This window comes from Schistocerca nitens, chromosome 8 (genome assembly GCF_023898315.1).
Source record: "Schistocerca nitens isolate TAMUIC-IGC-003100 chromosome 8, iqSchNite1.1, whole genome shotgun sequence".
Taxonomy (NCBI): domain Eukaryota; kingdom Metazoa; phylum Arthropoda; class Insecta; order Orthoptera; family Acrididae; genus Schistocerca; species Schistocerca nitens.
Window position 1 is genome coordinate 420,170,746 of NC_064621.1, and position 27,237 is coordinate 420,197,982.

General features: G+C 40.3%; 1 protein-coding gene across 1 annotated transcript in view; it reads left to right on the plus strand.

The window, feature by feature from the left end:
* LOC126199285 (venom carboxylesterase-6-like) overlaps nucleotides 1–11,186 on the plus strand; it is a 127,334-nt gene extending 116,148 nt beyond the window's left edge. Inside the window, exons 8-10 of the mRNA XM_049936100.1 lie at nucleotides 1,724–1,847; nucleotides 4,451–4,583; nucleotides 10,959–11,186. Coding sequence (XP_049792057.1) covers nucleotides 1,724–1,847; nucleotides 4,451–4,583; nucleotides 10,959–11,106 — 405 coding nt within the window. The 3' untranslated portion in view covers nucleotides 11,107–11,186. The remainder of the gene's footprint in view (nucleotides 1–1,723; nucleotides 1,848–4,450; nucleotides 4,584–10,958) is intronic.
* Nucleotides 11,187–27,237: the final 16,051 nt, after the last annotated feature.

The following is a 27,237-nucleotide window of genomic DNA, read 5'->3' on the forward strand; positions in this document are numbered from 1 at the left end:
GTGCTGCATTAGTTTACGTAAAAGTGTCGAAGTTTTTAGTTTTATCAGTCTTAATTTGCTATACTGTTCGAAGTAAGCTACTATATGATATTGTGGTATGTGAATAAATTTGTCACTCATTTTGTGCTATGTTTGCTATGTCATCAGCATACAGCACTACCTAGAATCTGAGTTCTAGTTGCGTAAAAAGGGGTGACATATTTATTTTCCTGTATATCTGCACTATTACAAGATTTGTGAAGCAAAGGTTACGCAACATCTTTTTTTTTGGCTTCAAAAGTAGGGACATAGCTAATGCAATACCAGACAAATGAGGCACACTGGGCATCAAAAGGGTAATGCTATGGAAATTTCGTTCAGTAATAGAACAATTACTAGTGACTCAAACAACAACGAACAGTAAAATATTCAATAAGTTACCTGATTAAGGGTGTTATGAATAGTATAACTTTCGTTTCGGTAGCAAAACCTTGCTTAGCTACAAAGCGATCTATGTGCAGAATCTAAGACATATGCATAAGAAACAGTCTTTATTGACTATAAATACGTGAATTTAAAAGAGAGCTGAAATACGTTTAAAATGTATTGTTCGAATAGATTATTTTATTTATCAAATCGTCAGTCAACGTACCAAAACAAAGATTTATAAGAACTACGTTCATAATTCATTTCAGTTACTTCTGGGAGGACACAGAAGGCTTAATAAATTTGCATCTTAAAATTGTGCTAGTATCGAATGTGGTGCCGGAGACTACGATACTAGCAGTGCTTAAGAAAATACAGTTTTAAGTTATAGCCTGGTGGAACGGTGTCGTCAATCACAACGAATCTATTCCAACATACACGAGAATGAGTAAACCTGTTTTATAATTTGGAGAGAACTATCCGTTTCAGAACAGACAGTTGCGATACAAAATGTGTTATAGAACGCACATTTTTAGGCGTAGCACTTTAAAAGGTGCGTCTGAAAAGTTTGGAGAACCTCTCAGAAAATAAAGGAAACAATAGCTACAAACGAAATACATTTATTGGTCCTCAAACAAATCATCATTAGCTACAACACACTTTTGACATCGGTTATATAACTGTTGCAAACTGTCAGCAGACTCTTCTTGTGTAATCCCTTTCAGGGATAATTTAAGGCAGAGAAAGAAAACATAGTCTGTTGGTGCTAAATGTGGGGAATTAGGAGAGTTTTGAAGAACAGTCAGCTTGCGCTGAGCCAGAAAGTTGAGCGCGTAAACATTGTGGAACCCAACAACGTGTGACCACGGTGCTTCGAGCTGTTGCACAAGTCTGCTGACGGTGACCAACAGACTTACAACCGATGTTAGAACTGTATTGTAGCTAATGCTGATTACTCTGAAGGACAATACAGGTACCTTGTTTGTAACGCTTCCCTGCTTTGTTCTGACACGTCAGCAAACTTTTCAGACTCACTTCATATCAGCAAGTAAATGCTAGCACTGTAGGTGTATTCTGTGATGTTTGAAGAGGAAAGGTCTGGTCAGGGGATCTTTTTGGCCGAATTCTTTCTGATAATTTATCCCCTTAACTAATTATTCGTGCACAGTGTAACGAAATTTCCTCACAGTTATCTTAATAATTATACTTTCAGCACAGATTGCCATGCATATGATGGCAGTAGAATCGAAAAATAAAATTTTGTAATATATATTACTCCTTACACTAATTATAACTTTATATTATTTCTAATTTTCAGATGCTTTCCGATCTGTATTTCATCCAAGATACCCAGGCATTTGCTAGGACAGTGGCAAACACAAGTACTCTGCCTATTTACTTCTATTATTTCGACTACGACGGCTACGGCGCCACAGAATACGGTAAGAATTCTTCTCGAAAAGATTTACAAACTTAAATCGAATGAAAGCAATGTTGTTCCAGTACGAAAATGATGTAATATCCATGACTCAAGAACCGCCCTCAGAGCTCCAAGAAGCAAAGTTACGTGTTCAGGTCCCGGAATGCCACACATTGTAACCTGTTACGGACTTTATAAACAGCGCACACTCCCCTGAAGAGTGAAGTATCCATTATGGAAAAAAGTCGCCTAGTCCTAGGCTATATCATTCCGCAGAGATATTCTGTCTCCGAGGATTGCTAATCTACAAAAGTATGGAGACCACATTCTCTGAAGTTTGGAAAGTAGGAACAGGTAATGGAAGAGTTAAGGCTATGAGCCCGTATCGTGGGTTGAGCCTGGATTGCTTACGGAAAGCAGTGTTTCCGATCCGATGCCTATTCCGACAAACAACTTTAGTCACGAGGTTTCAAACATTCACATACTCTGCTGCAGGGTAAAAGGTTCACTGTAGAAACAAACTCCTAGACTGCGGCTAATCCCAAGTTTTGGATACAGTTTTAATCTGTCTGGAAATCATTTAAAATTCTGATCTTAACGCAGTCTATGGTTTACGAGCTCAAGCATGTCGATCTGAAATTTGACCGCACATTGGCAATTCTGTCTTCTCATGGTATGACAATATCTTAGTTCTTGAATTTAACACCTGCTTGTAAGTACTCTGAATCTATCGTTTACATCATATTATCATATTATACATTCTCTGTTACTCATAATGTATTTGAATCAGAATTATGAAAGACATATTTGTTGCTGTCATATTTTACTTGCTGCTAGTGAAACCGGCTATGCTTTGCAATTGCTAAATGTGTCTGGGGATTGGATATAGGTCTTAATCTCTTCATGCTCCCTCTGTCCATTTCCTCCTCATCCCTTTCTCTGTCCATCTCCTCCTGCTCCCCCAGCCCCCTCCACCTCCTCTCTCTCTCTGTCCATAACGTCATCCCACTATACTCTCCAGTTTCTCCTCCTTTCTCTCTGACAATCTTCTACTTCGCCTCTTTATGTCCACCCTCCGTCTATCTCCACTCCCCCCCCCCCCCCCGTATCTCTCTGACCATAAGCTTTGTTTATAGTTATTGCGAACGAAACCTTGATTGGGAGTTAAATTTACTTAAAATGAGTGGGAAAATGGTTGGTGTCACAAGTGTGTGAGATGAGAGAGACCTGTCCAGCTGCTGGACCTGTGAGGATAGTGGCTTCAGTGAGAGTATTTTGCAATTTTGATCTACAAATGGGTGGGAGTATAACGTTTCAGATGCTCCAGGTCCGTGGTAGTACTCTAATCATAATCCAATAAGTCATAGAAACTACTTTCCTATTTTCCATTAAAACTAACTGTGGGGAAGAAAACAAAGCAAAGACAACGTTGTGTAGGCAATTTTTTTTATAATTACGTACGGAAAGAAAGAATAAATTTCAGAGAAACCATTTGTCTAATGGTTTATAAGCCCTGTTATCGTAGTTAAAATTGACCGAAAATGTTAGGATCTGTATATTTTCGCAGCACTGCATTTTCACTCTCGCAGTTATTTTAACAGAAAACCTGCAAATTGTGGTTTAAAAAAAATTATAGCCTATGTCAGTATGAATATTTATTAGAGAATCGTGTAAAAATTGGAAGTAAATTGGTCAAGCACTTCGAGAATTTTGCTAAAAACTTTTCTATCTTCTATTGTAGATTTATTTATATACCGTATATATTACAAATACGAGTATATAGCCTATGTCCGTCTAAACGTTTATTAGAGCATTGTTTTAAAATCTGAAGTAAATTGGACGAGAGATTTTTGGTGCAACTTTAAGCAACGACTTATACATAGTGGTATTCTTATTATGTAACAAAAACATGTCAGAACTTTTATCTGACTATCACGTAAAAATTATAAGTAAATGGGTCAAGAACTTTTCGAGATTTTTCCTAGCAACGTTTCCGCTTTAGTGTGTACACGGTTACATATCATGTTCATTAAAAAATATTTAACTTATGTCGGTCCGAATGTTTATTAGAGTACGTTTAAGAATTTTTCGATATTTTTGTTAACAAAGTTAAACAACTGGTTTTTATATAGTAGTATGGATGATATGGTCCTCAAAAAATACATGTCGAGGCAGCTAAGACTGACCAGCACAGATGTATCCAAAACTTGCACACTTCGCTGAGTTAAAGAAGATAGTGTTGTGAATTATCAGACGTGCAATAGTAATCACCGAAAACATGCAGTCAGGTCCGATGACCTTGGAGGCCAGTAATGTTAAACTGAATCATTTGGTCCAAGGCCACAGAAAAAGTGTATACTAAGTTGGAGTAAAGAGAAAATAAGTTGTCATAATTCGGCAGTTATAATATTAAATTTGCTTGCACACTTCAGAAACTTCGCCACGTTGTCGGTTATAATACAGAGAAAACAGCAGTTCGATATGTTTATCTTCATTTTCTCGGTGTCGTTGGGTCATCAGTCTTACCTACCTCACCGTATGTAGCTCAGTAAATGGATTTACGACCTAGTAGATGATAAACCTTGCTGCTGGTTTGTACTGAGCTAATGCAGATACATTTCACAGGAATGGCACACGCTGAGGAGACTCACTACCTGTTTATGCAGGAGGACGGGGGACCCAACAAGGACCCTGAGTCCGACGATTGGAAGGTGCTGCAACTGCTGGCAACACTCTGGACAAATTTCGCTAAGTACCGGTAAGTACTTTATTCGTAACGTTTACAGTAAACACGATTATACCAATAACAGGGTCTGTTCGGTAAGTTAAGCACTGATGATGTCTGATGGGCTCAAGAGTTGGGAGAGTGGAGGGATTTCGTCACAGTTGTGTCGCCCGGCTCTTTGCGAGTCTGATAGTGCCGCGGAAAGGTTACTGAACAATTTTTTTGAATCGGAACTGTAAATTAAAATGGCCACTATCATCGAAAATACCGCCGCCTGCGAATTGCATTCTGTTATTCCTTTTCTGAACTTGAATGATGTGGTGATTCATGATTTGTGGGATTTATGGAGAGAAAATAATGAGTGACAGTGGTGTATGAAAATGAGGTCGTTTGTTTCGGTAAGGTAGGACGAAATTTTATGAAGATTAAAAAAGGCGGACGACTATCTGTTCTGACAAATGAACTCATTCTAAAATTAATGTCAGTATCAGAGATAATCGTCGGTTCACGATTACAGAATTAGTAGGCGGAAATCACACGTAGTGCTCTACGAACTTGTGACAAACTTTGTTATTACAAACATTGTGCACAATGTGTCCCAAAATGCTGGCTTACGTTTACACAACGAAGAGAAAGAGTGCCGTTTCTGATGCAGTACTGTGCAGAAGGAAACAGATTCCTCTACCACGATTAGACAAGGGATGAAATGGGGGCTGCGTATGTCAATCTGGAAACAAAAAGCTAATCAATGGTATAAGACCTTATAACACTATCGTCTGCTACTGCTATACCATAACCTTAAAGTTGGACGCAGGTCGTGAAATAAAACTATGTTGTTAGAGGAATTATGGTATAAAGCAACAGAGCAGCGTTACCCTCTGAGAGGAATTTTGTTATGTTGACCGTGTTTTACCTAACGGAGGTGGCTTATCGGAAATGAAAGTCAGAATTTCGTAAATATTTGAACAGTACAAACAATGTTTTACCTAGCTACACTGTTTAAAGAATAAGGAAAACGGTCGCCAGCCTAATTAGGCAAGAGAAAGATAAACGTTCTCGTTTAAGAAAGTAGGTATGAGTAACTTCAACGGACAAACATAGCCTCTATTTTACCACGCGCGAGTGCAATGAACTCTGAGACCTGCCTATGTTAACGTTAAGGTTGGGACTAACAGCTAGAGCAGCACAAACTATTTGCAAAAATATAACAAATAACTAAACACACTATTACTTTCAGGGATTATTCAAACTGAATTGTCTTTATAACGTTACTATTAATATTCACTGCAGAATCATTAATTGGACATAGGTTCAGTATTATTGTTGAAACATATTCCTAGCTGACATAAAATTATAAATGTAGTTCACTGCAAAATTATGAACTGGTCACAGGTTAAGTATCTCTCAACTAAATACTATTCTGTTTAGAATGAAAGTTAAATGCCATTCACTAACAGGTTACTTCTCACTGTCTTTTGAATAAAGAAATTATTGTTTTCATAAATAGTGGTAAAGGATGGCCTGCTGATTTTATTACACTATTAATATGCACTTTCAATACCCAAAAGAAACAAGTGCTTAGCAAGCATGAGTGTATAACTTTCCATAAATGCAGTTCACGACTTTTGCTACAGTGGGACACAATGTTGACAACTTTACGAGAAACTGACTCACCTTTTAAAATTTACTACAGGCAGCGTTATGATCATTAACTAAGCAACACTTTATAAGCCTCAGTTTTAAGGGCTTTTAATCTTTAAAAGTAACTGCAAATTGTCTTTATTACCACAATCTTCTACTTTCAAGTAAATGATTAAATAGGAGACTTTGAAACTCCACAAATCTTTAAATTAGACTGTTTCCAACCCTGGGAGGCTTTCACAAGACTACATTTACTACCTCAAACAATTTCACTAAATCCACAATAAATCTGAACAGTCCCTTCTTACCAAAGATCAAACGACATTATACTAAGGCTTTCATTTTTTCCACAAACTAGGACACTCGGTAATCATAGTTTAAATGAAGAGGAACCTGAAAGGTGTTCTGATAGGGAAAATATCAAAGTACGTACATAAATTCTGTTGTAAGTTACCTTATATTTGAGCACACTAACACATCCAATAAGCTGATCCTTCACTGTACATCATTATTGTATTCCGTTACAGTGATTGCCCAATGTGGTGGCAACTGCATGTTGGTAGGTAGATTTGCAGGCAGATTTGCTGGACTCTGTCCCTTCTTGTTGGCGATGATGGATACCAATTCCAGAATCGTTCCAGCTATTTATCCATCCATCCGAGGCATTGGCAGAAAAAGCCTCTCTCGGAACCAACACAATATGCAACTTTTACATGGCAGTTCACAGTTTGGTATCTCGTCCCCGACTGACTCTTGTTCCACCTTTTCTACCTAGGCCAACTACATTTTGCGCGCGCTACACAGTTCCGTTCCCGAGGGGGACCACTACACCTTTTATATACTAAAGAACTAAGAACCCTAAGTGAGGATCAGCGGTTTACATAACAGCAACCAAACACATTAAATAAAACAGAACATTTGCACATATTGACATTTCTTCAAAAAATTATTCCCACAGAAATTACAATTATATATAGTAAGTTTTGTTCCCTCCAAATGGGACAAAGAATTTAAATGATAGATGTACTACATTGCATAGAATCAAACCACGACATCAAAGTTTTAACAAAGAAAGGAGTATACAATTTTATGTTATCGATTCAAACACATTTACAGATACTCAATGTTATAGCATTAAACCAAAGCAAAAAAGCAATATAAATCCGTACAGCATTAGAGCTATGGTGTTATCTCGCCATGAGAGCCTTTAAAGTGCCGCTAAACGAAATCTGTATAAAAGCTAGTGAAACTATTTTTGAGACAGAAAGGGGTATTCCTTGTTGTAAGACAATAACGTCTAAAATTTACTGTGAAATACTGAACAAGTTCATAAGAGCCATCCAGAATAAAAGGCTTGGTATGTTGAGCCCTGGCGTCCTTTTTTGCTGCACTACGGCACGAAAGTAAATGTTGCCTAAGGGTTTCTTCTAGATACATCCCTGATTTGCCAAGCAGAATTGTCACCTGTTTCTGAATGTGAAAAAACGAGAGAATCACAATGGTTTGAAGGTGATGATGAGTTAAAAAGAGAGAGTCAAACCAGGGTTTAGCACATAGGCAGCAGAATTCTGTACTATGGTAATGAAATAGTCGTCCTTGTTATAAAAGTGGTTTAATGTGGGGTGCAATTAAGAAGAAAAATAGCTGATAGTTTTAGCTTAAAGTTGTATGCAATAAAAAGCTCTTTGATTACCAATATTATTATTATTAATATTATTATTATTAACAGAATCACTTTCCAAAGCCGTCGTAAAATTCTTCGTTGTGGGACAGCGACGAAATGTAAGAACTCGGTTTGGAATGAGGAAGTCGATCCGCCTCACTGGGAAAGCCACAGCAAAGGAACGTTGTGGTGTGAACCATTATTTTTACTCGAAAGTTGTTTTCAATCCTCTTTCATGTTTGTATTGGGGAATTCTTATGGGCTTCGACTGAAGTGTCCTGGCTTGGGACACTTTCACAGTAAGTCAGTTGATTACGCTCAAAAATCAGTTTATTGTTTTGTTTGAAACAAACTGCAAAACGATTTAGAAAAGATATCTGAATGGTGCGAAATGTGGCAGTAGACTTTAAATAACGAAAAATGTGACGTCATCCACATGAGTGCTAAAAGGAACTCAAACTTCGGTTACACGATAAATCGGTTTAATCTAAAAGCCGTAAATTCAACTAAATACCTAGGTATTACAATTACGAACAGCTTAAATTGGAAGAAACACATAGAAAATGTTGTGCGGAAGGCTAACAAAAGACTGCGTTTTATTGACAGGACATTTAGAAAATGTAACAGACCTATTAAGGAGTCTGCCTACACTACGCTTGTCTGTCCTCTTTTAGACTACTGCTGCGCGGAGTTGGATGGATCCTTACCAGATAGGACTGACGGAGTACATCTAAAAAGTTCAAAGAAAGGCAGCACGTTTTGTAGTATAGCGAAATATGGGAGAGAGTGTCACAGAAATGATACAGGATTTGGGCTAGAAATCATTAAAAGAAAGGCGTTTTTCGATGCGACTGAGTCTTCTCACGAAATTCCAGTCACCAATTTTCTCCTCCGAATACGATAATATTTTGTTGACAACAAACTACATAGCGAGGAACGATCACCACAATGAAATAAGGGAAATCAGAGCTCGTTCGGAAAGATGTAGGTGTTCATTCTTTCTGCGCGCTTTACGAGATTGGAATAATAGAGAATTGTGAAGGTCGTTCGATGAACCCTCTGCCAAGCACTTGAATGTGATTTGCAGAGTATCCATGTAGACTTAATCAGTTTATGCTTACAAATATAAGTTCTGCGATCCTATAGCAGTTCAAAACAAGTCCGTCTTGAAAATAAAGGAATGAATTCTTGGGCAGCTTAAAGTTCTTGGAAAACGACACAAGTAAATCTCTCCGTGAGACTCCCTTCTGGAAAGTTCTTTTGGAAACGAAACATACTACCTTTTTAGACATATAAAGTAAGCGGAAAATTAAGGTTCCATCTCACGAACAGTGCAAGGAAAATGGTTCAAATGGCTCTGAGCACTATGGGACTTAACTTCTAATGTCATCAGTCCTCTAGAACGTAGAACTACTTAAACCTAACTAACCTAAGGACATCACACACATCCATGCCCGAGACAGGATTCGAACCTGCGACCGTAGCGGTCGCGCGGTTCCAAACTGTAGCGCCTAGAACCGCTCGGTCACTCCGGCCAGCCAAGTACAAGGAGTTCCAGCATCAGAGACCAAGGCCGGAGCAGCTAGTCGTGATGCGCGATGGTCCCGGATGGCAAGTGCGACGTCAAGTCCTGGCGGAGGCGTGATGCTGCCGATCTTGTAATTTTGCTGGCGGAGACGGAACTGCCTGCTGCTCGCCAGACGAGCGGATGACCACCTGATAGCTATTGGTCTAGCGATGTGGGCTCCGATTGGCTGAGGAAAACGGCGCCGCGGATGCAACAAAAAGCCGGTTGACGTGGCGACCTTTATTGATCTTGCGCATGCCCTCTGAATTAGCGTGCTTCCTGTAGGTCAATGGAAGTTCGCCTGACTCCGGTTGGTGCGCCTGCAGAGCTGGAGCAATGACCGCATAACGGTGATGTGTTGCGGGTTGGCGGCATTGCAGGAGACCCCGGAAATACGCCATCGATGTTTCGACACTGGACACAAATTAATTACACACAGCCAAAACCCAAAGTACGCTTGCGAAATTGGCAACATATCCATATTTTATTAAGCTACTTACCTTGTTGTCCAGCTCCATTGATCTCAACCTCCAAGGGAAATTCTTTCTAAGTATCTTTTCGGTTAGAACATGAGTGTAAGCTGTTACACTAATTGCTATCATTAGCGATAATACCGACCCAATGGCTGGTGGTTCCAATTTTTGCCCTTAAAATAGTTGAGATTCATTGTCTAGTAGACTTGATGCATCCTTCCAGGAATGCCTCTCTTACGCCTGCCACTTTCTTCAGAGTAGGACTTCTATCATAAGTTCTCAAGTATTTGTTGGATATATGCCAGTATACACTTAACGACAAAAAAAGAAAAGAAGACCAGAAACACACACCATGAAGGAATGACCCGAGTTACTGGATGCCATCCTGAGGGTATCGTGCCAAATTCTGTCCGACTGGCGTGTTAGATCGTCAAAACCCTAGCTGTTTGGAGGCTCTACCTGTAAAGCTCCAAACTCTCCCAGGTGGGGAGAGATCCCACGAAACTCTTGCCGTGTGCGAGAGGGGATTAGGTTGCTATAACGGAAGACTAGTATGAATTGTCATGAAGGGCAACAAAACGGTGCGTAGAAAATCGTCAACTTACTTCTGTTTTGTAAGGGTGCCGCATACCACAACAGAAGATGTACTACTGTGAAAAGGAGTGGTAACACAGATTACCTCTTCTGGTCGTTGGGCCTTATGGCGGGCGACAGTGAGGTTGGTAACCCACTGTTGTCGGGGGCGCCTCCAGACGTCTTTACCCTCCCTGCCTTATCGTGGACCGAAGTAGAACTGTCGTCAATGATAAGTTCCGCTTCGTACTAAGCCCCGATGGCCAGCGAAGATCTGTCTGCAGACGCTCTGGACAGCGGTGGGATATCAATCTGTCCCTCGTCAATAGCCCATCAACCAGGATTGATAGTTTGGGGTGCCATTTCTTTTCGTAGCATGACCTCTTTGGTTGCAATTCGCGGCACCCTTACAGTACAGGGGTATGGTAAGTCGACGATATTCTATGCCCGTCCCCTCTTTGCTTTTAGTTTTAATTTATTTTTATTTTCAGTGACCCTGCTCCTTCTGGAAGCCCAGTGACGTGGGAGAAGTACAGTTCTGAAGCCTCCAACTACCTGCACATGCGGCTGGAGTTTGAGACCAACCAAGATCTTCTCCATGACCGCACTGAGTTGTGGAAACAGATATTGCCTGTTTAAAGAAGGACGTTACATGTCGTCTCAGACACTCAGTTCGTTTCACATCGATGTGAGCTTAAATAAAACATCATTTTCCTTTTAAATAATTGTACCATTCATTTCTCAGTCATTTACAGGCATACACTTCCTGATGGAATATGTAAAATAGCAGTTCACGAAACACAGTATGGATTGGCCATGAAAAGTCACATTAACACAAGGAATCCTACGCACTACAATGGAGCGTCTATGTTGGCAAAACCTCGTGAATCGTGATTGGATACACCTTTCCAACATAAAGTTGTGTATTCGACTCGAAAATCCAATACCTATGGCTCCCGAAATGCATCTGACTGGTTATTGAAACATTTAACATTACCAGTGCGAAAAGTGTACTCACTTATAGGTAGAATGATGTGTTTAATTAATTTATTATTAGTTTTCACGAAGTAAGGAAATTCTCCTTTTGGTGTGGTCAAACAGATATATTTTGCTTGTAATAAGACTGTGCTCGTTTCTTTAGACTTGAGAACGTATGCTTTTCAGCTATCGGAATCGAGTTTGGTGGCTTCTGAGAGAATATGCTTCGTTACGAAGTAAACCTGACCATGTGCCAAATACGATATGTCTCTCTTATACTTTTCAGATATTAAAGGTACGTATTTGAAGAATGATGATTGTAACTTTGAAATAATAACAGTACAAATAAAATGACCATACTTTGATTTGATGTTCTTTTGCACGTAGTACACTTGCCTAACAATGCTTACGTTCATCCAGTCTCGATTAAGAGCTATGTTTGTTTACATTCAAACTGAAGTAAGCTATGGTTCTTTGGATATCCACAGTAATTGAACTGGTAATTACTGATCAAAGAAGCCTGTTAAATTGTATTCTACTATCAATATATTCTTGAAGAATGTGGGGTGGTGAGTGGTGAAGTCGAAGTTGTCCAGTGCAAAAACACTCATGATAGCAAACAACGTCTTCATTAGCTTCGGAACATATCGCTTTGCAGTTTGGAGCGGCAAACACTCCACCCTCATTGACTCTGGCCGACACTTCCTTATGGGGATTGGCGTCTTCGCGAAATAGCGTGTCAGCGCTCAGCAGTGCTGACGAAAATGGCGCAATCCCTGTACATAGCTACTAGGACACGGCCGAAACGTCAGTGCTGGAGATAAGCAGGTTTCTAGGTGTCGTAAAGGAATGTAAGGCTCTGCTTGGATAACGTCTCCAAAGCTTTTTCTAGCCAAAATTGTTAGAACTTCCTTGCTTTGCCGTGCGGTTCTTTAGTGGATACGAGGGCAAAGAATAGTTTCTGTTCACGTACAGACAATTCAGATATTTATTTATTTTACGCCTAATATCAAATAGTAAAAATAATAGATAACTTTATTGCTGTGGTTGCAGCGTCAGTTGGTAACAGTATGTTGAAACATACACAGATACCGTAGGTTTACAAATCAATCAGTCTTCAATGCAATAAATATCCAGTAAATCATGATGCTGGCCACTATGAAAGTCTGTAAATGTTATTCAACAGGCAAACACACAAAATGAGATCAGTGTATTAATTTTCTAACTTAAGTACACCCATCGCTGTAGCTCCAGACAGGAGATACTTCCAGCTCATTGGCAGTGGCGTAATCTTTTGTGGCAGCGCCCTCGTGCCTTAGTAACGGTTGTAGGAAACGCGGTTGCGTAGCTGGCGTCGCCCATATTTGAAAGTGTGACAGACTGGATAGCGGACGAATCCTCACCCTTCCCCGCCCAGCTTGGACGGTACGGAGCGGGGCCTGTGACGTCGATAATGATGAGACTGGTTGCTTGGCTGGGGTCAGAGCAGACCAATCTGTGTCCCGACATCGCGTCTTGGAAGCCCCAGGGAAACTGCCCCGGAAAACCCGGCGCAGTAGAGGTGAGGAGGGCGCTTCAGGGGGTGCCGGCGACTGGCCTGCGATGACGGCGTCGATGTCCATCAGAGCACCGACCTGCGGCGCTGGCGGCAACGGCAAGTGGGCAGATAGAGAGTTCGTCGGTGAGACGGCCGTGAGTGCAGGCAACCTCCCGGTAAACTGGGAAGGAGGCTGTGTTGCGGGGGCCGGATGTGGCTGTGACATGGCGGCCAGACGTCGTGCAGTGAAGGAATCTGAAACAGTTGAATCTACGGCAGCAGCATTGAATTTATGGAGTCGTGGCTGATTTTGGTGGCGCTGATGTGTGCCTGTGCTTCCGCGAGTAGCACACTGCGCTCTGCCAGCTGATCTGAGAACAACGCCGGATTCCCAGAAATGTGGTTTTTTATACACCCGATACGGAAATCTGATGTTCAGCTGAAACTTCTTGGTGAATCTGAAGCTGGAGCACAGCAGTGAGGAGTAAGCAAATGCAACAAGGTCCAGTGGAGTCTCCCATGCAAACTTTCCGTCGGCGAAATGTCAGGGGCAGGTAAATTATGATATGAACTCAGGAACATCAGTAAGGTATCTTCACATGAATGTGAAGCTATGAGTTTTGATATTTACGTAATGAACGTTTAAACGAAACCTTCGGCCTCGCCGTTAGGCTGTGCCGAGAAAGGTGCTGTGCTGATATGCTGTGTTCCATTGTGTTTGCAAAATTGTGCAAATTCCTTGGGAAAAAAGGAAGCTCCATTGATTGTGGGAAGCCTTCGAGGGAAAACACAGAAGCGAGCTCCTTGATAATGTTGGCGGCATTCGTCAGCTGCACAGGGATAACAAAAAGGCATTTACTGTAGACATCGACAATAATCAACCAATGTGTGCCGGCCGGGATGGCCGAGCGGTTCTAGGCGCTACAGTCTGGAACCGCGAGACCGCGCGGTCGCAGGTTCGAATCCTGCCTCGGGCATGGATGTGTGTGATGTCCTTAGAATAGTTAGGTTTAAGTAGTTCTAAGTTCTAGGGGACTGATGACCTCAGAAGTTAAGTCCCATAGCGCTCAGAGCCAGCCAACCAATGTATTTGCCAATAGGGGCCCGCAAAGCCGGTATGGAGGTGTTGCTATGGAGTATCAAAATGTGACCAGGACAAAAATTTCTGGCGCTGAGCGGCCCGATTGCCCGCGCAAGCGCAACATTGTGCTTATTTAAACCAAGCCACGTACAATGTTTTTCGCGCCAGCTGCTTAGTGCGAACTGTTCCCCAGTGAGCTCTATGTGGAAGACTTCACACTTGCTGTTGCAACGAGGCGGGATTAACACTCTTGTATGTTCGTTAGCTGTATGAAGGAGAACGATATCATTCAGAAGAGATAAGATGCTGCCGTGTAAAAGTATCTTCACACTAAGGGATCGGGAATACATTTCTGAGAGCGCGGCAAACCTATGCGAATGTCACATTTTAGCAATTGTAGGGATTACTCATTCTCCATGGCGTGTTCTATCCACCGTGAATCAATAGGAAAAGTGTCTGGAATCAGAATAATCAATATGTAAACAAGAAGCTTCCGATGCGTCAAACGCTGCATCGGTGCCGACAAGTAAACGAGACAATGTGTCACCCTTTGCACCGTCGGGTGATATAGAATTTCATACTGACAATTTGGAAAAAATTGCTACCAACGTTGAAGATTTCGCGACGTATTTTCGGGAATTTGTTTCGAAGAATGAAACAGTGCAGTCAAAGGCTTATGGTCCGTGATTAGGAGAAAATTCGTTCATACAGGTAATGATGAAATTTGGTGAAACCATACATTATACTCAGGGCTTCCTTCTCCAGATGACTGTATAAATAGTCTGTGGACTGTTCACAGTTATGGAAGCATATGCGTTCTGTTTAACCAGTTTTGTTGGATAATACCGTACCGATGCCATGGGACGGGTCACTGACTGCAAGCACAAGTGATTTGAGCGGATCGTACTGCGTAAGGCAAGGTTGACGAACCAATGGATTTTTCAGTCTTTTGTCCGATGGAACGGAATATTTTTAGGTCTGAGGCGGTTCAGAGACACGGCAGTATCCGCCGCATTAGGAATGATCTTTGTGTAGTAAATCAGTTTTCCAGAAACAGCTTGCAGTTCACGTAAATTCGTAGGAGATGGGAACTGCTGAATTGCTTGCAGATGTTTCGACGAAGGACGAGCATAATTGCTATCGATGATACGTCGTAAGTATTCAATCGTTGTGTTGGAAAAAGAACATTTCTGCAAATTACGTTTGAGGCCTGTCTCCGTTAAAACTTGAAAGACAGTCCAAATTTTTAAGGTGCCATTTCGGTGTTTGTCCGGAGACAGTTATGCCGTCAAGAAAACTAAAGAAGAAGGCACCTTGGACGACATTTGTTAGAGAAATTTTTGAAACAACGCAGGTGCTGAAGCACTTCTGAAACGTAGGCGTTGGTATTAAAAAAAAGCCGACAAAAGTTTTCTTTGTCTCTTCCTCCAATGGTAAATGAAGACAGTATACTGCAAGAGGAATTTCTGAGAGGAACTGTCCTCCTCGGTAAACAAATTATCTCTATATATGGAAGCAGGTACTAATCAATGACTGTGTGTTAACCTTACGGTTGAAATCCATACAAAGACGAACCTTCGCATTTGACGTATGAATGACGAATAAGGGTGATGCCCACTGACTTTCTGAAATAAGTTTTAAGACACCAACGGTTTGAAGTTTCGAATTTCTGTAGTCACGTCGTCACGTAATGCATGCGGCACAGGGCGTGAGGGCAAAATTTTGGGTTGAGTGTCAGCTTTCGGCATAATGTGAGCATGAAATCGCTTGCACATCGGAGAGTACCGTCGAAAAGATGTTGATACTTGTCACAGAGTTGTTGACGTGCGTAGCCGAGCGGTTCTAGTCGCTTCAGTCTGGAACCGCGCGACCGCTACGGTCGCAGGTTCGAATCCTGCCTCGGGCATGGATGTGTGTGATGTCCTTAGGTTAGTTAGGTTTAAGTAGTTCTAAGTTCTAGGGGACTGATGACCTCCGATGTTAAGTCCCTTAGTGCTCAGAGCCATTTGAATCATTTTTTTTTTTTTTTTTTTTTTTTTTTTTTGTTGACGTGCACCACAGGAAACGTTTGTGTCAATGGCATGCACATTGTCCTGTGTGTCTAATCCGAAGGCATCAAACGCACTCATGCCGAAAGTATTTGGCCTCGTGTGTGAATGGTTTGCAGTGAAAGAGACTCTATTAGTTGTGTGTTTATATTTTGCAGCTAAAACGGAATCTTGTGGTAAGGAGTATGGGACCAAACTGCTGAGATCATCGGTCCCTAGGCTTTCGCACTGCTTAACCTAAGCTAACTTACGCTAAGGACACCACACACACCCATTCCCGAGGGAGGACTCGAACCACCGACAGGGTTTTGCATGTAAACGGCGCGTTATAAGCAGTGAAATGCTGTTGCTGTTACAGGCGGTGAGAGGCACGCTTGAAGTCTGCAAGTTGGTTGGCCAGCTTTTTCATATGTATCTAGGTTAAGAAACGTGACAGAGGCACCGGTATCAATTTGAAAAGCCACTGAATGATTACAAATCTGCAATGTAAACCGGAGTTTACAGTGTGTTGTCGGAATACAATGGCCCATTTCGTGTTGCGAAGAACTGTTCTTCGTTTCCACCAACACACTAGAGCGCTTTCATGAATTTCGGGATTGAGAGAGCCTTTTTGAACTGCGTGATACTCGTGTTAAATGCGTGTGTGTGCGCTTTCTGTGTCTTTGGTTCTCTGATTTCTAAACGGGAGTATGCGCAAAATATAAGCAGGAAATTACATTGATTTTCATAAATTTCTGATTTGCATTATTCCCTCGTTAAACAGAAGAGGAATTTATAGTCTTTAACAGGCAAACCTGTTTTGTATGTTCCATGCGATGACAGTAATTGCATTCAGCTTGTCCGAAGAAGCAATTTTTCCGACCATGTGTGACAGCATTGCACACATGAATTCGCATTGCGCAGAACTTCGGGCAGTGTCATTAGCACACTAGAGCGCTTTCATGAAGTTCGGGATTGAGAGAGCCTTTTTGAAGTGAGTGATATTCGCTTTAAATGCGTGTTTGTGCGCTTTCTGTGTCTTCGCTTCACTGATTTCTGAGGAGGAGTAGGAGAAAAATATAAACAGTAAAATACATTGATTTCCGTCCTTTTCTGATTTGCATTATTCCCTCGTGAAACACAGGAGGAATTTGACAGGCGAACCGGTTTTGTATTCACATGTGATGATAATAATTGCATTCAGCTTGTCTGAAGAGGCAATTCTTCCGATCATGTGTGACACAGCATTTCACACATGGCTTCGCATTGCGCAGAAGTGGGGCAGTGTCGTTAGAGTTGCGCCGGCGCGGCAAACGCTGTATGTAGTGTGCCCGGCGTTGTTTATGCGGTGCTGACTAGCGAGTTCTGCGACCGGGGCTGTGGCTACGGCGCGGGCTGTTTGTTTCAAGCGAAGCGATGAAAGTGCCTCATTAGTTTTTGTTGTATGGTAATTTGTTGTTATATTTACTGATATTCTGTCTGGGTGATAACGTGAAGTTGAACTCGTGATTTGAGAAACAGTTAAGCTCATATCTAAGTTCGTAAGTAATATCGTAATTCTAGAAAAGCCATCAGCAATGCCAAAGTTAGTAAAAAAATACATAACCTTCTGTTGTGTAAAGGAAGAAATATCACTAAAAAACCTAATCATCCGACACTTAAAAAACTATATATATATATATATATATATATATATATATATATATATGTTAATAGTTCACCAATTGTGACTGTTTGAAAAGATATGATAACACCTTCAGTGTTTAGATTCAAATTTGGAAAGTTCTTATTTTCGAAAGCCTTTCGTAATTTTGCTGTAGCAATAACTTCAAGAATTTCAAGTAGATATTTATGTTTTTTGTTAGGGTGAGTGTGACAGAGAGTACTTGTGTGACTGTATGTGGGACATTCGCCAATATTAAATTTTCAGTTTGTAATTCTCTATAGGAACTTGCAAGTGTTCCAGCTTTGTATCGTGGGAACGAATCCACCAGTGGTTCCCCTACTAGTGGATGACGGATGTCCAAGCATGTTTGAATATGTAACAGACAGCCAGAACGTTCGCGACTATATAGTTAAATTCCAGACGTAAAGTACAGCTTAAAGTTTATTTCATTTTCTTTGTTTAACAAGAGTGTTTTGAGTTGTTTATATTAATGACGTCAATGAGCTGAGAGCAGTTGTTGGTTTTTGCTAGATTTTGGCGCGAGCCACGCCCTGAAAGTCAGTTCTGATTGGCCATAATTCTGTACAGCCAATAAGAAGTGAGACGGTTTTGCCACCTAACGCATGAGATAGAGGTGCTTGTAGAGGCAGAGAGAAGAAGGGAGTGGTAGACTAACTTTCGAAGGAGCCGGTCATGCTGAAAGTGTCCGAACGCATTATGTGTAAAATGAAGTGGTAATGTGACTTCCGCGTTTAGGTACGGTGATAAAGGTAGCTGGTGTTTACCATTAACTATTTGTGAAATTTTAAGAGTCGAGAAATATTTTGTTCTGGAGAAAATTGCGTGTGTGAACTTTGAACTAAAAGCGTGGCGGCACTAAGTAAATTTTTTTTACTGAGTACTTACGGCGAGCAAAAACTTTATTTAAAGACAACCACTGAATTTCGAGTGCAAAAGTAAATAGGAGTTTATTGACTGTTTTACTCCCGCAAATGATTTCGAAATTGGATAGGAAAAAAGTTCTAACTGTTTGAGTGTGACGAGGACTGTGAACAGGAACTTTAATGATTTGAACACATGTGGGCTGATGATCTTGCTTAATCGCAATTTAAAAAATCCTAATACAAGTTAAAAAGACTTTTGAACTTAGATATCTGAACAGTAACCCATTTCCGATTTATTCTTCAGAGTTCACAGGACTGTTTTCAACTTTTTGTACTTATAGCGGCCTCCGACGTGTAGTTATGAAATCTCAGTTTCTTCAACACTGCTTTTCTGAGATCTCTTAAGTAGCTGCAGTCAGGAGTTACGTGTGCAGATCTGCAGCAGTATCGAGGTAGGTGGATAATTTATGTTGCAGAACTACCGTCGATGTGCGAATGAGCGCGTTACGTCGCAGCTGGTTTGCGCAATGAATAAGTGCTGCGCTGCTGCTATATCCAAACTAATGCAGCAGCTGCTGCTATGCTAGTGAAAAAAATTAAAAGTCAGACTACCACCATTACGATGTGCAATGTGTGCTTTAAACTACAGAGACATCCACAAAATTTCTGCGCTAATAAATCTCATTATTGCAATGATCATTAGCAATTAAAATTCTTTTACGGAGACGCTAGAGAAAGCAAAATTTCATATGTGAAACTTCAAATAAATTTTTTTGTTAGAGTAGTTCATGAAAAATGATATGGTAACATAACTTTACAATACTCACCATACAGTTACACACGACATAGGAAATACTTGCTTGGTAATACAAGAAATATGACGTCACATAAAAACGCATAAATGCTGACAATAGCAAAAGAAGTGAAATTGCATGGTTAAACAAGTAATGGAAAATAAATATTGACCAAATGAGAGAAAAATTGTCCTGGATTAGGCAAGGGAAAAAAAGCATTGCAATGTTGTAGTGTAAATCTTTGAGTAAATGTGTATGTTGTCTCATGTGTAAGAATAAAGACTTGCTGATCAGCAAACTGCATAAAAAATCATATCTCTCTCTCTCTCTCCATTCAACGTTTGTAAAATGTCATTCGCATATTTCGATTACTTCACTTCTATCAAATTCTGCAAACCCTACTAGCGTATTCTGTCATACAAACATTCTTTCCACTCACAAATGTAGTTTATTAATCACTGTAATCTGTGCTCTCACATTTTTCTACAAATTCTGTAATTCCTTTTAGCATATACTGTTATACTAGCAAAAGGAATGTAGACATAAACAAGAAGAAAATATATCACAGCAATAAGAATGCGATGCAAAGAAAGTAGCAGTGCCAAATGCAGAGTGGAGGAAAGTTCACTTTAACTCATGATCAGTGCAACGTAATATAATACCAGCAATTCACTAAGAATAAATAAGTGTACACATCTATCATATGTAGGGCCTATATTATGAAGTAAGAAAATAGAAAATTATTGTAAAATGTCAGTCGTCAGTGAGTCAAAACACAACAGCAGATAAAAATGAAAAATGTTTAACGTAGTACGTGTAGAAAAATTAAAGAAATTTGTCTGAAAAAGTAGCACATCAGACATATACACAGATAAATGTAAAGAAAAAAATTCAATTGCAGCTGACAAAATAGTGTAAATAACCATAATCAGAAGAAAATCACTTAAACAACCATGAGTTACTGAACAAGACTGTGGTGGTGGAATGGTATTTGCTGCGAAGAAGGGTTAAATGAATCAAAGCATGTAGCAAGTTGTCAAAATCATGAATCATGTGTTCTAAAGTCGAAGAAAATTTACATGCCTCTCACAGGTGAAAAAAAATCTCATTCTACAAAGCTGTGTTCAGACACCCTATCCTTTTACGAAACTCTATCCCTGTTCTTTCTTTTACCTCAGGTTAATCCATTTAACGAAAATTGCTCCACGTACATCACAAAAGAACAAGTCCTTACAAAATCCCTAACACTTCACTCTCGCCCAAAGCAATCTATAAAATCCCCATAACCACCATGACATCACCCTCATGCTATAAACCTCATAAAACAATAATCATCTCAAATTTTCGTAGCATCATCATTATGAGCAACATCATCATCATGTTAAAAAGCCCTATAATTATTCACCTGCAAAATTCGTATAATGTAACCATCCTCGTTCAATTAATTACCTAGAAGTAGAGACACTTTTACATTATCCTTCAACACAAAATGGGCTAAAATCCACTACAACTCGTCATCAACGTAATCAGAAACCTGCTTACGGTTAATTCTTTCTAGTTTCTGGTGCAGAAACGTGGTGCAAATTATTCATTTTCTTATTTCTTTATACATGACTTATATCTGTTAATTTTGTATTATAGTGCTGCATAGGAATAACTAAGCTCAATCGTTTATTAAAAATGTACGTTAATCTGCAACAGTAAATGTATACTGTGTGAGTGTAAGAAATACTATAAAAAACAGGTCGTCTTATTATTGAAAACATACTTTAAAAAAGGACATATTGTGTTACAAACTTCCCGCTAACACATCATAAGTGCCATATGAGAGAAAAAAATGGAAATGGACACAAGACATTCTTCTAAAAGAAATTAAGAATTCACTTTACATTAATAGTGGAAAAACCTTGTTGTTGTTGTGGTCTTCAGTCCTGAGACTGATTTGATGCAGCTCTCCATGCTACTCTGTCCTGTGCAAGCTTCTTCATCTCCCAGTACCTACTGCAACCTACATCCTTCTGAATCTGTTTAGTGTATTCATCTCTTGGTCTCCCTCTACGATTTTTACCCTCCACGCTGCCCTCCAATACTAAATTGGTGATTCCTTGATGCCTCAGAATTTGTCCTACCAACCGATCCCTTCTTCTAGTCATGTTGTGCCACAAACTTCTCTTCTCCCCAATCCTATTCAATACCTCCTCATTAGTTACGTGATCTACCCACCTTATCTTCAGCATTCTTCTGTAGCACCACATTTCGAAAGCTTCTATTCTCTTCTTGTCCATACTAGTTATCGTCCATGTTTCACTTCCATACATGGCTACAATCCATACAAATACTTTCAGAAACGACTTCCTGACACTTAAATCTATACTCGATGTTAACAAATTTCTCTTCTTCAGAAACAATTTCCTTGCCATTGGCAGTCTACATTTAATATCCTCTCTACTTCGACCATCATCAGTTATTTTACTCCCTAAATAGCAAAACTCCTTTACTACTTTAAGTGTCTCATTTCCTAATCTAATTCCCTCAGCATCACCCGATTTAATTTGACTACATTCCATTATCCTCGTTTTGCTTTTGTTGATGTTCATCTTATACCCTCCTTTTAAGACACTGTCCATTCCGTTCAACTGCTCTTCCAAGTCCTTTGCTGTCTCTGACAGAATTACAATGTCATCGGCGAACCTCAAAGTTTTTACTTCTTCTCCATGAATTTTAATACCTACTCCGAATTTTTCTTTTGTTTCCTTTACTGCTTGCTCAATATACAGATTGAATAACATCGGGGAGAGGCTACAACCCTGTCGCACTCCCTTCCCAACCACTGCTTCCCTTTCATGTCCCTCGACTCTTATAACTGCCATCTGGTTTCTATACAAATTGTAAATAGCCTTTCGCTCCCTGTATTTTACCCCTACCACCTTCAGAATTTGAAAGAGAGTATTCCAGTTAACATTGTCAAAAGCTTTCTCTAAGTCTACAAATGCTAGAAACGTAGGTTTGCCTTTTCTTAATCTTTCTTCTAAGATAAGTCGTAAGGTTAGTATTCCCTCACGTGTTCCAGTATTTCTACGGAATCCAAACTGATCTTCCCAGAGGTCTGCATCTACCAGTTTTTCCATTCGTCTGTAATGAATTCGCGTTAGTATTTTGCAGCTGTGACTTATTAAACTGATAGTTCGGTAATTTTCACATCTGTCAACACCTGCTTTCTTTGGGATTGGAATTATTATATTCTTCTTGAAGTATGATGGTATTTCACCTGTCTCATACATCTTGCTCACCAGATGGTAGAGTTTTGTCAGGACTTGCTCTCCCAAGTCCGTCAGTAGTTCTAATGGAATGTTGTCTACTCCCGGGGCCTTGTTTCGACTCAGGTCTTTCAGTGCTCTGTCAAACTCTTCACGCAGTATCGTATCTCCCATTTCATCTTCATCTACATCCTCTTCCATTTCCATAATATTGTCCTCAAGTACATCGCCCTTGTATAAACCCTCTATATACTCCTTCCACCTTTCTGCCTTCCCTTCTTTGCTTAGAACTGGGTTGCCATCTGAGCTCTTGATATTCATACAAGTGGTTCTCTTCTCTCCAAAGGTCTCTTTAATTTTCCTGTAGGCAGTATCTATCTTACCCCTACTGAGACAAGCCTCTACATCCTTACATTTGTCCTCTAGCCATCCCTGCTTAGCAATTTTGCACTTCCTGTCGATCTCATTTTTGAGACGTTTGTATTCCGTTTTGCCTGCTTCATTTACTGCATTTTTATATTTTCTCCTTTCATCAATTACATTCAATATTTCTTCTGTTACCCAAGGATTTCTATTAGCCCTCGTCTTTTTACCTACTTGATCGTCTGCTGCCTTCACTACTTCATCCCTCAGAGCTACCCATTCTTCTTCTACTGTATTTCTTTCCCCCATTCCTGTCAATTGTTCCCTTATGGTATCCCTGAAACTCTGTACAACCTCTGGTTCTTTCAGTTTATCCAGGTCCCATCTCCTTAAATTCCCACCTTTTTGCAGTTTCTTCAGTTTTAATCTACAGTTCATAACCAATAGATTGTGGTCAGAGTCCACATCTGCCCCTGGAAATGTCTTACAATTTAAAACCTGGTTCCTAAATCTCTGTCTTACCATTATATAATCTATCTGATACATTTTAGTATCTCCAGGATTCTTCCAGGTATACAACCTTCTTTTATGATTGTTGAACCAAGTGTTAGCTATGATTAAGTTATGCTCTGTGCAAAATTCTACAAGGCGGCTTCCTCTTTCATTTCTTCCCCCCAATCCATATTCACCTACTATGTTTCCTTCTCTCCCTTTTCCTACTGACGAATTCCAGTCACCCATGACTATTAAATTTTCGTCACCCTTCACTACCTGAATAATTTCTTTTATCTCGTCATACTTTTCATCAATTTCTTCATCATCTGCAGAGCTAGTTGGCATATAAACTTGTACTACTGTAGTAGGCATGGGCTTTGTGTCTATCTTGGCCACAATAATGCGTTCACTATGCTGTTTGTAGTAGCTAACCCGCACTCCTATCTTTTTATTCATTATTAAACCTACTCCTGCATTACCTCTATTTGATTTTGTATTTATAACCTTGTATTCACCTGACCAAAAGTCTTGTTCCTCCTGCCACCGAACTTCACTAATTCCCACTATATCTAACTTTAACCTATCCATTTCCCTTTTTAAATTTTCTAACCTACCCGCCCGGTTAAGGGATCTGACATTCCACGCTCCGATCCGTAGAACGCCAGTTTTCTTTCTCCTGATAACGACGTCCTCTTGTGTAGTCCCCGCCCGGAGATCCGAATGGGGGACTATTTTACCTCCGGAATATTTTACCCAAGAGAACGCCATCATCAAACCTTAACAAATCCTATTTACTTTATTACACAGCCACGGTAGCCATCTTTGAAGAAAAATCAGTAACCGATGGATTGTTTTTTTTTTTTTTTTTTGGCTTCAGTCTACTGACTGGTTTGATGCGGCCCATCACGAATTCCTTTCCTGTGCTAACCTCTTCATCTCAGAGTAGCACTTGCAACCTACGTCCTCAATTATTTGCTTGTGTATTCCAATCTCTATCTTCCTCTACAGTTTTTGCCCTCTACAGCTCCCTCTAGTACCATGGAAGTCATTCCCTCATGTCTTAGCAGATTTCCTACCATCCTGTCCCTTCTCCTTATCAGTGTTTTTCACATATTCCTTTCCTCTCCGATTCTGCGTAGAACCTCCTCATTCCTTACCTTATCAGTCCACCTAATTTTCAACATTCGTCTATAGCACCACATCTCAAATGCTTCGATTCTCTTCTGTTCCGGTTTTCCCACAGTCCATGTTTCACTACCATACAATGCTGTACTCCAGACGTACAACCTCATAAATTTCTTCCTCAAATTAAGGCCGGTATTTGATATTAGTAGACTTCTCTTGGCCAGAAATGCCTTTTTTGCCAAAGCGAGTCTGCTTTTGATGTCCTCCTTGCTCCGTCCGTCATTGGTTAATTTACTGCCTAGGTAGGAGAATCCCTTCATTGACTTCGTGACCATCAATCCTGATGTTAAGTTTCTCGCTGTTCTCATTTCTACTACTTCTCATTACCTTCGTCTTTCTCCAATTTGCTCTCAAACCATACTGTGTACTCATTAGACTGTTCATTCCGTTCAGCAGATCATTTAATTCTTCTTCACTTTCACTCAGGATAGCAATGTCATCAGCGAATCGTATCATTGATATCCTTTCACCTTGTACATTAATTCCACTCCTGAACCTTTCTTTTATTTCCATCATTGCTTCCTCGATGTACAGATTGAAGAGTAGGGGCGAAATGCTACAGCCTTGTATTACACCCTTCTTAATACGAGCACTTCGTTCTTGATCGTCCACTCTTATTATTCCCTCTTGGTTGTTGTACATATTGTATATGACCCGTCTCTCCCTATAGCTTACCCCTACTTTTTTCCAAATCTCGAACAGCTTGTACCATTTTATATTGTCGAACGCTTTTTCCAGGTCGACAAATCCTATGAAAGTGTCTTGATTTTTCTTCAGCCTTGCTTCCATTATTAGCCGTAACGTCAGAATTGCCTCTCTCGTCCCTTTACTTCTCCTAAAGCCAAACTGATCGTCACCTGGCGCATTCTCAATTTTCTTTTCCATTCTTCTGTATATTATTCTTGTAAGCAGCTTCGATGCATGACCTGTTAAGCTGATTGTGCGATAATTTTCGCACTTGTCAGCTCTTGCCGTCTTCGGAATTGTGTGGATGATGCTTTTCCGAAAGTCAGATGGTATATCGCCAGACTCATATATTCTACACACCAACGTGAATAGTCGTTTTGTTGCCACTTCCCCCAATGATTTTAGAAGTTCTGATGGAATGTTATCGATCCCTTCTGCCTTATTTGACCCTAAGTCCTCCAAAGCTCTTTTAAATTCCGATTCTAATACTGGATCCCCTATCTCTTCTAAATCGACTCCTGTTTCTTCTTCTATCACATCAGACAAATCTTCACCCTCATAGAGGCTTTCAATGTATTCTTTCCACCTATCTGCTCTCTCCTCTGCATTTAACAGTGGAATTCCCGTTGCAATCTTAATGTTACCACCGTTGCATTTAATGTCACCAAAGGTTATTTTGACTTTCCTGTATGCTGAGTCTGTCCTTCCGACAATCATATCTTTTTCGATGTCTTCACATTTTTCCTGCAGCCATTTCGTCTTAGCTTTCCTGCACTTCCTATTTATTTCATTCCTCAGCGACTTGTATTTCTGTATTCCTGATTTTCCCGGAACATGTCTGTACTTCCTCCTTTCATCAATCAACTGAAGTATTTCTTCTGTTACCCATGGTTTCTTCGCAGCTACCTTCTTTGTAGCTGTGTTTTCCTTCCCAACTTTTTAGAGATGTCCATTCCTCTGCAACCGTACTGCCTACTGCGCTATTCCTTATTGCTGTATCTATAGCGTTAGAGAACTTCAAACGTATCTCGTCATTCATTAGTACTTCCGTATCCCACTTCTTTGCGTATTAATTCTTCCCAATGTCTTGAACTTCAGCCTACTCTTCATCACCACTATATTGTGATCTGAGTCTATATCTGCTCCTGGGAACGCCTTTCAATCCAGTATCTGATTTCGGAATCTCTGTCTGACCATGATGTAATCTAATTGAAATCTTCCCGTATCTCCCGGCCTTTTCCAAGTACACCTCCTCCTCTTGTGATTCTTGAACAGGGTATTCGCTATTACTAGCTGAAACTTGTTACAGAACTCAATTAGTCTTTCTCCTCTTTCATTCCTTGTCCCAAGCCCATATTCTCCTGTAGCCTTTTCTTCTACTCCTTCCCCTACAACTGCATTCCAGTCGCCCATGACTATTAGATTTTCGACCCCCTTTACATACTGCATTACCCTTTCAATATCCTCATACACTTTCTCTATCTGTTCATCTTCAGCTTGCGACGTCGGCATGTATACCTGAACTATCGTTGTCGGTGTTGGTCTGCTGTCGATTCTGATTAGAACAACCCGGTCACTGAACTGTTCACAGTAACACACCCTCTGCCCTACTTTCCTATTCATAACGAATCCTACACCTGTTATACCATTTTCTGCTGCTGTTGATATTACCCGATACTCATCTGACCAGAAATCCTTGTCTTCCTTCCACTTCACTTCACTGACCCCTACTATATCTAGATTGAGCCTTTGCATTTCCCTTTTCAGATTTTCTAGTTTCCCTACCACGTTCAAGCTTCTGACATTCCACGCCCCG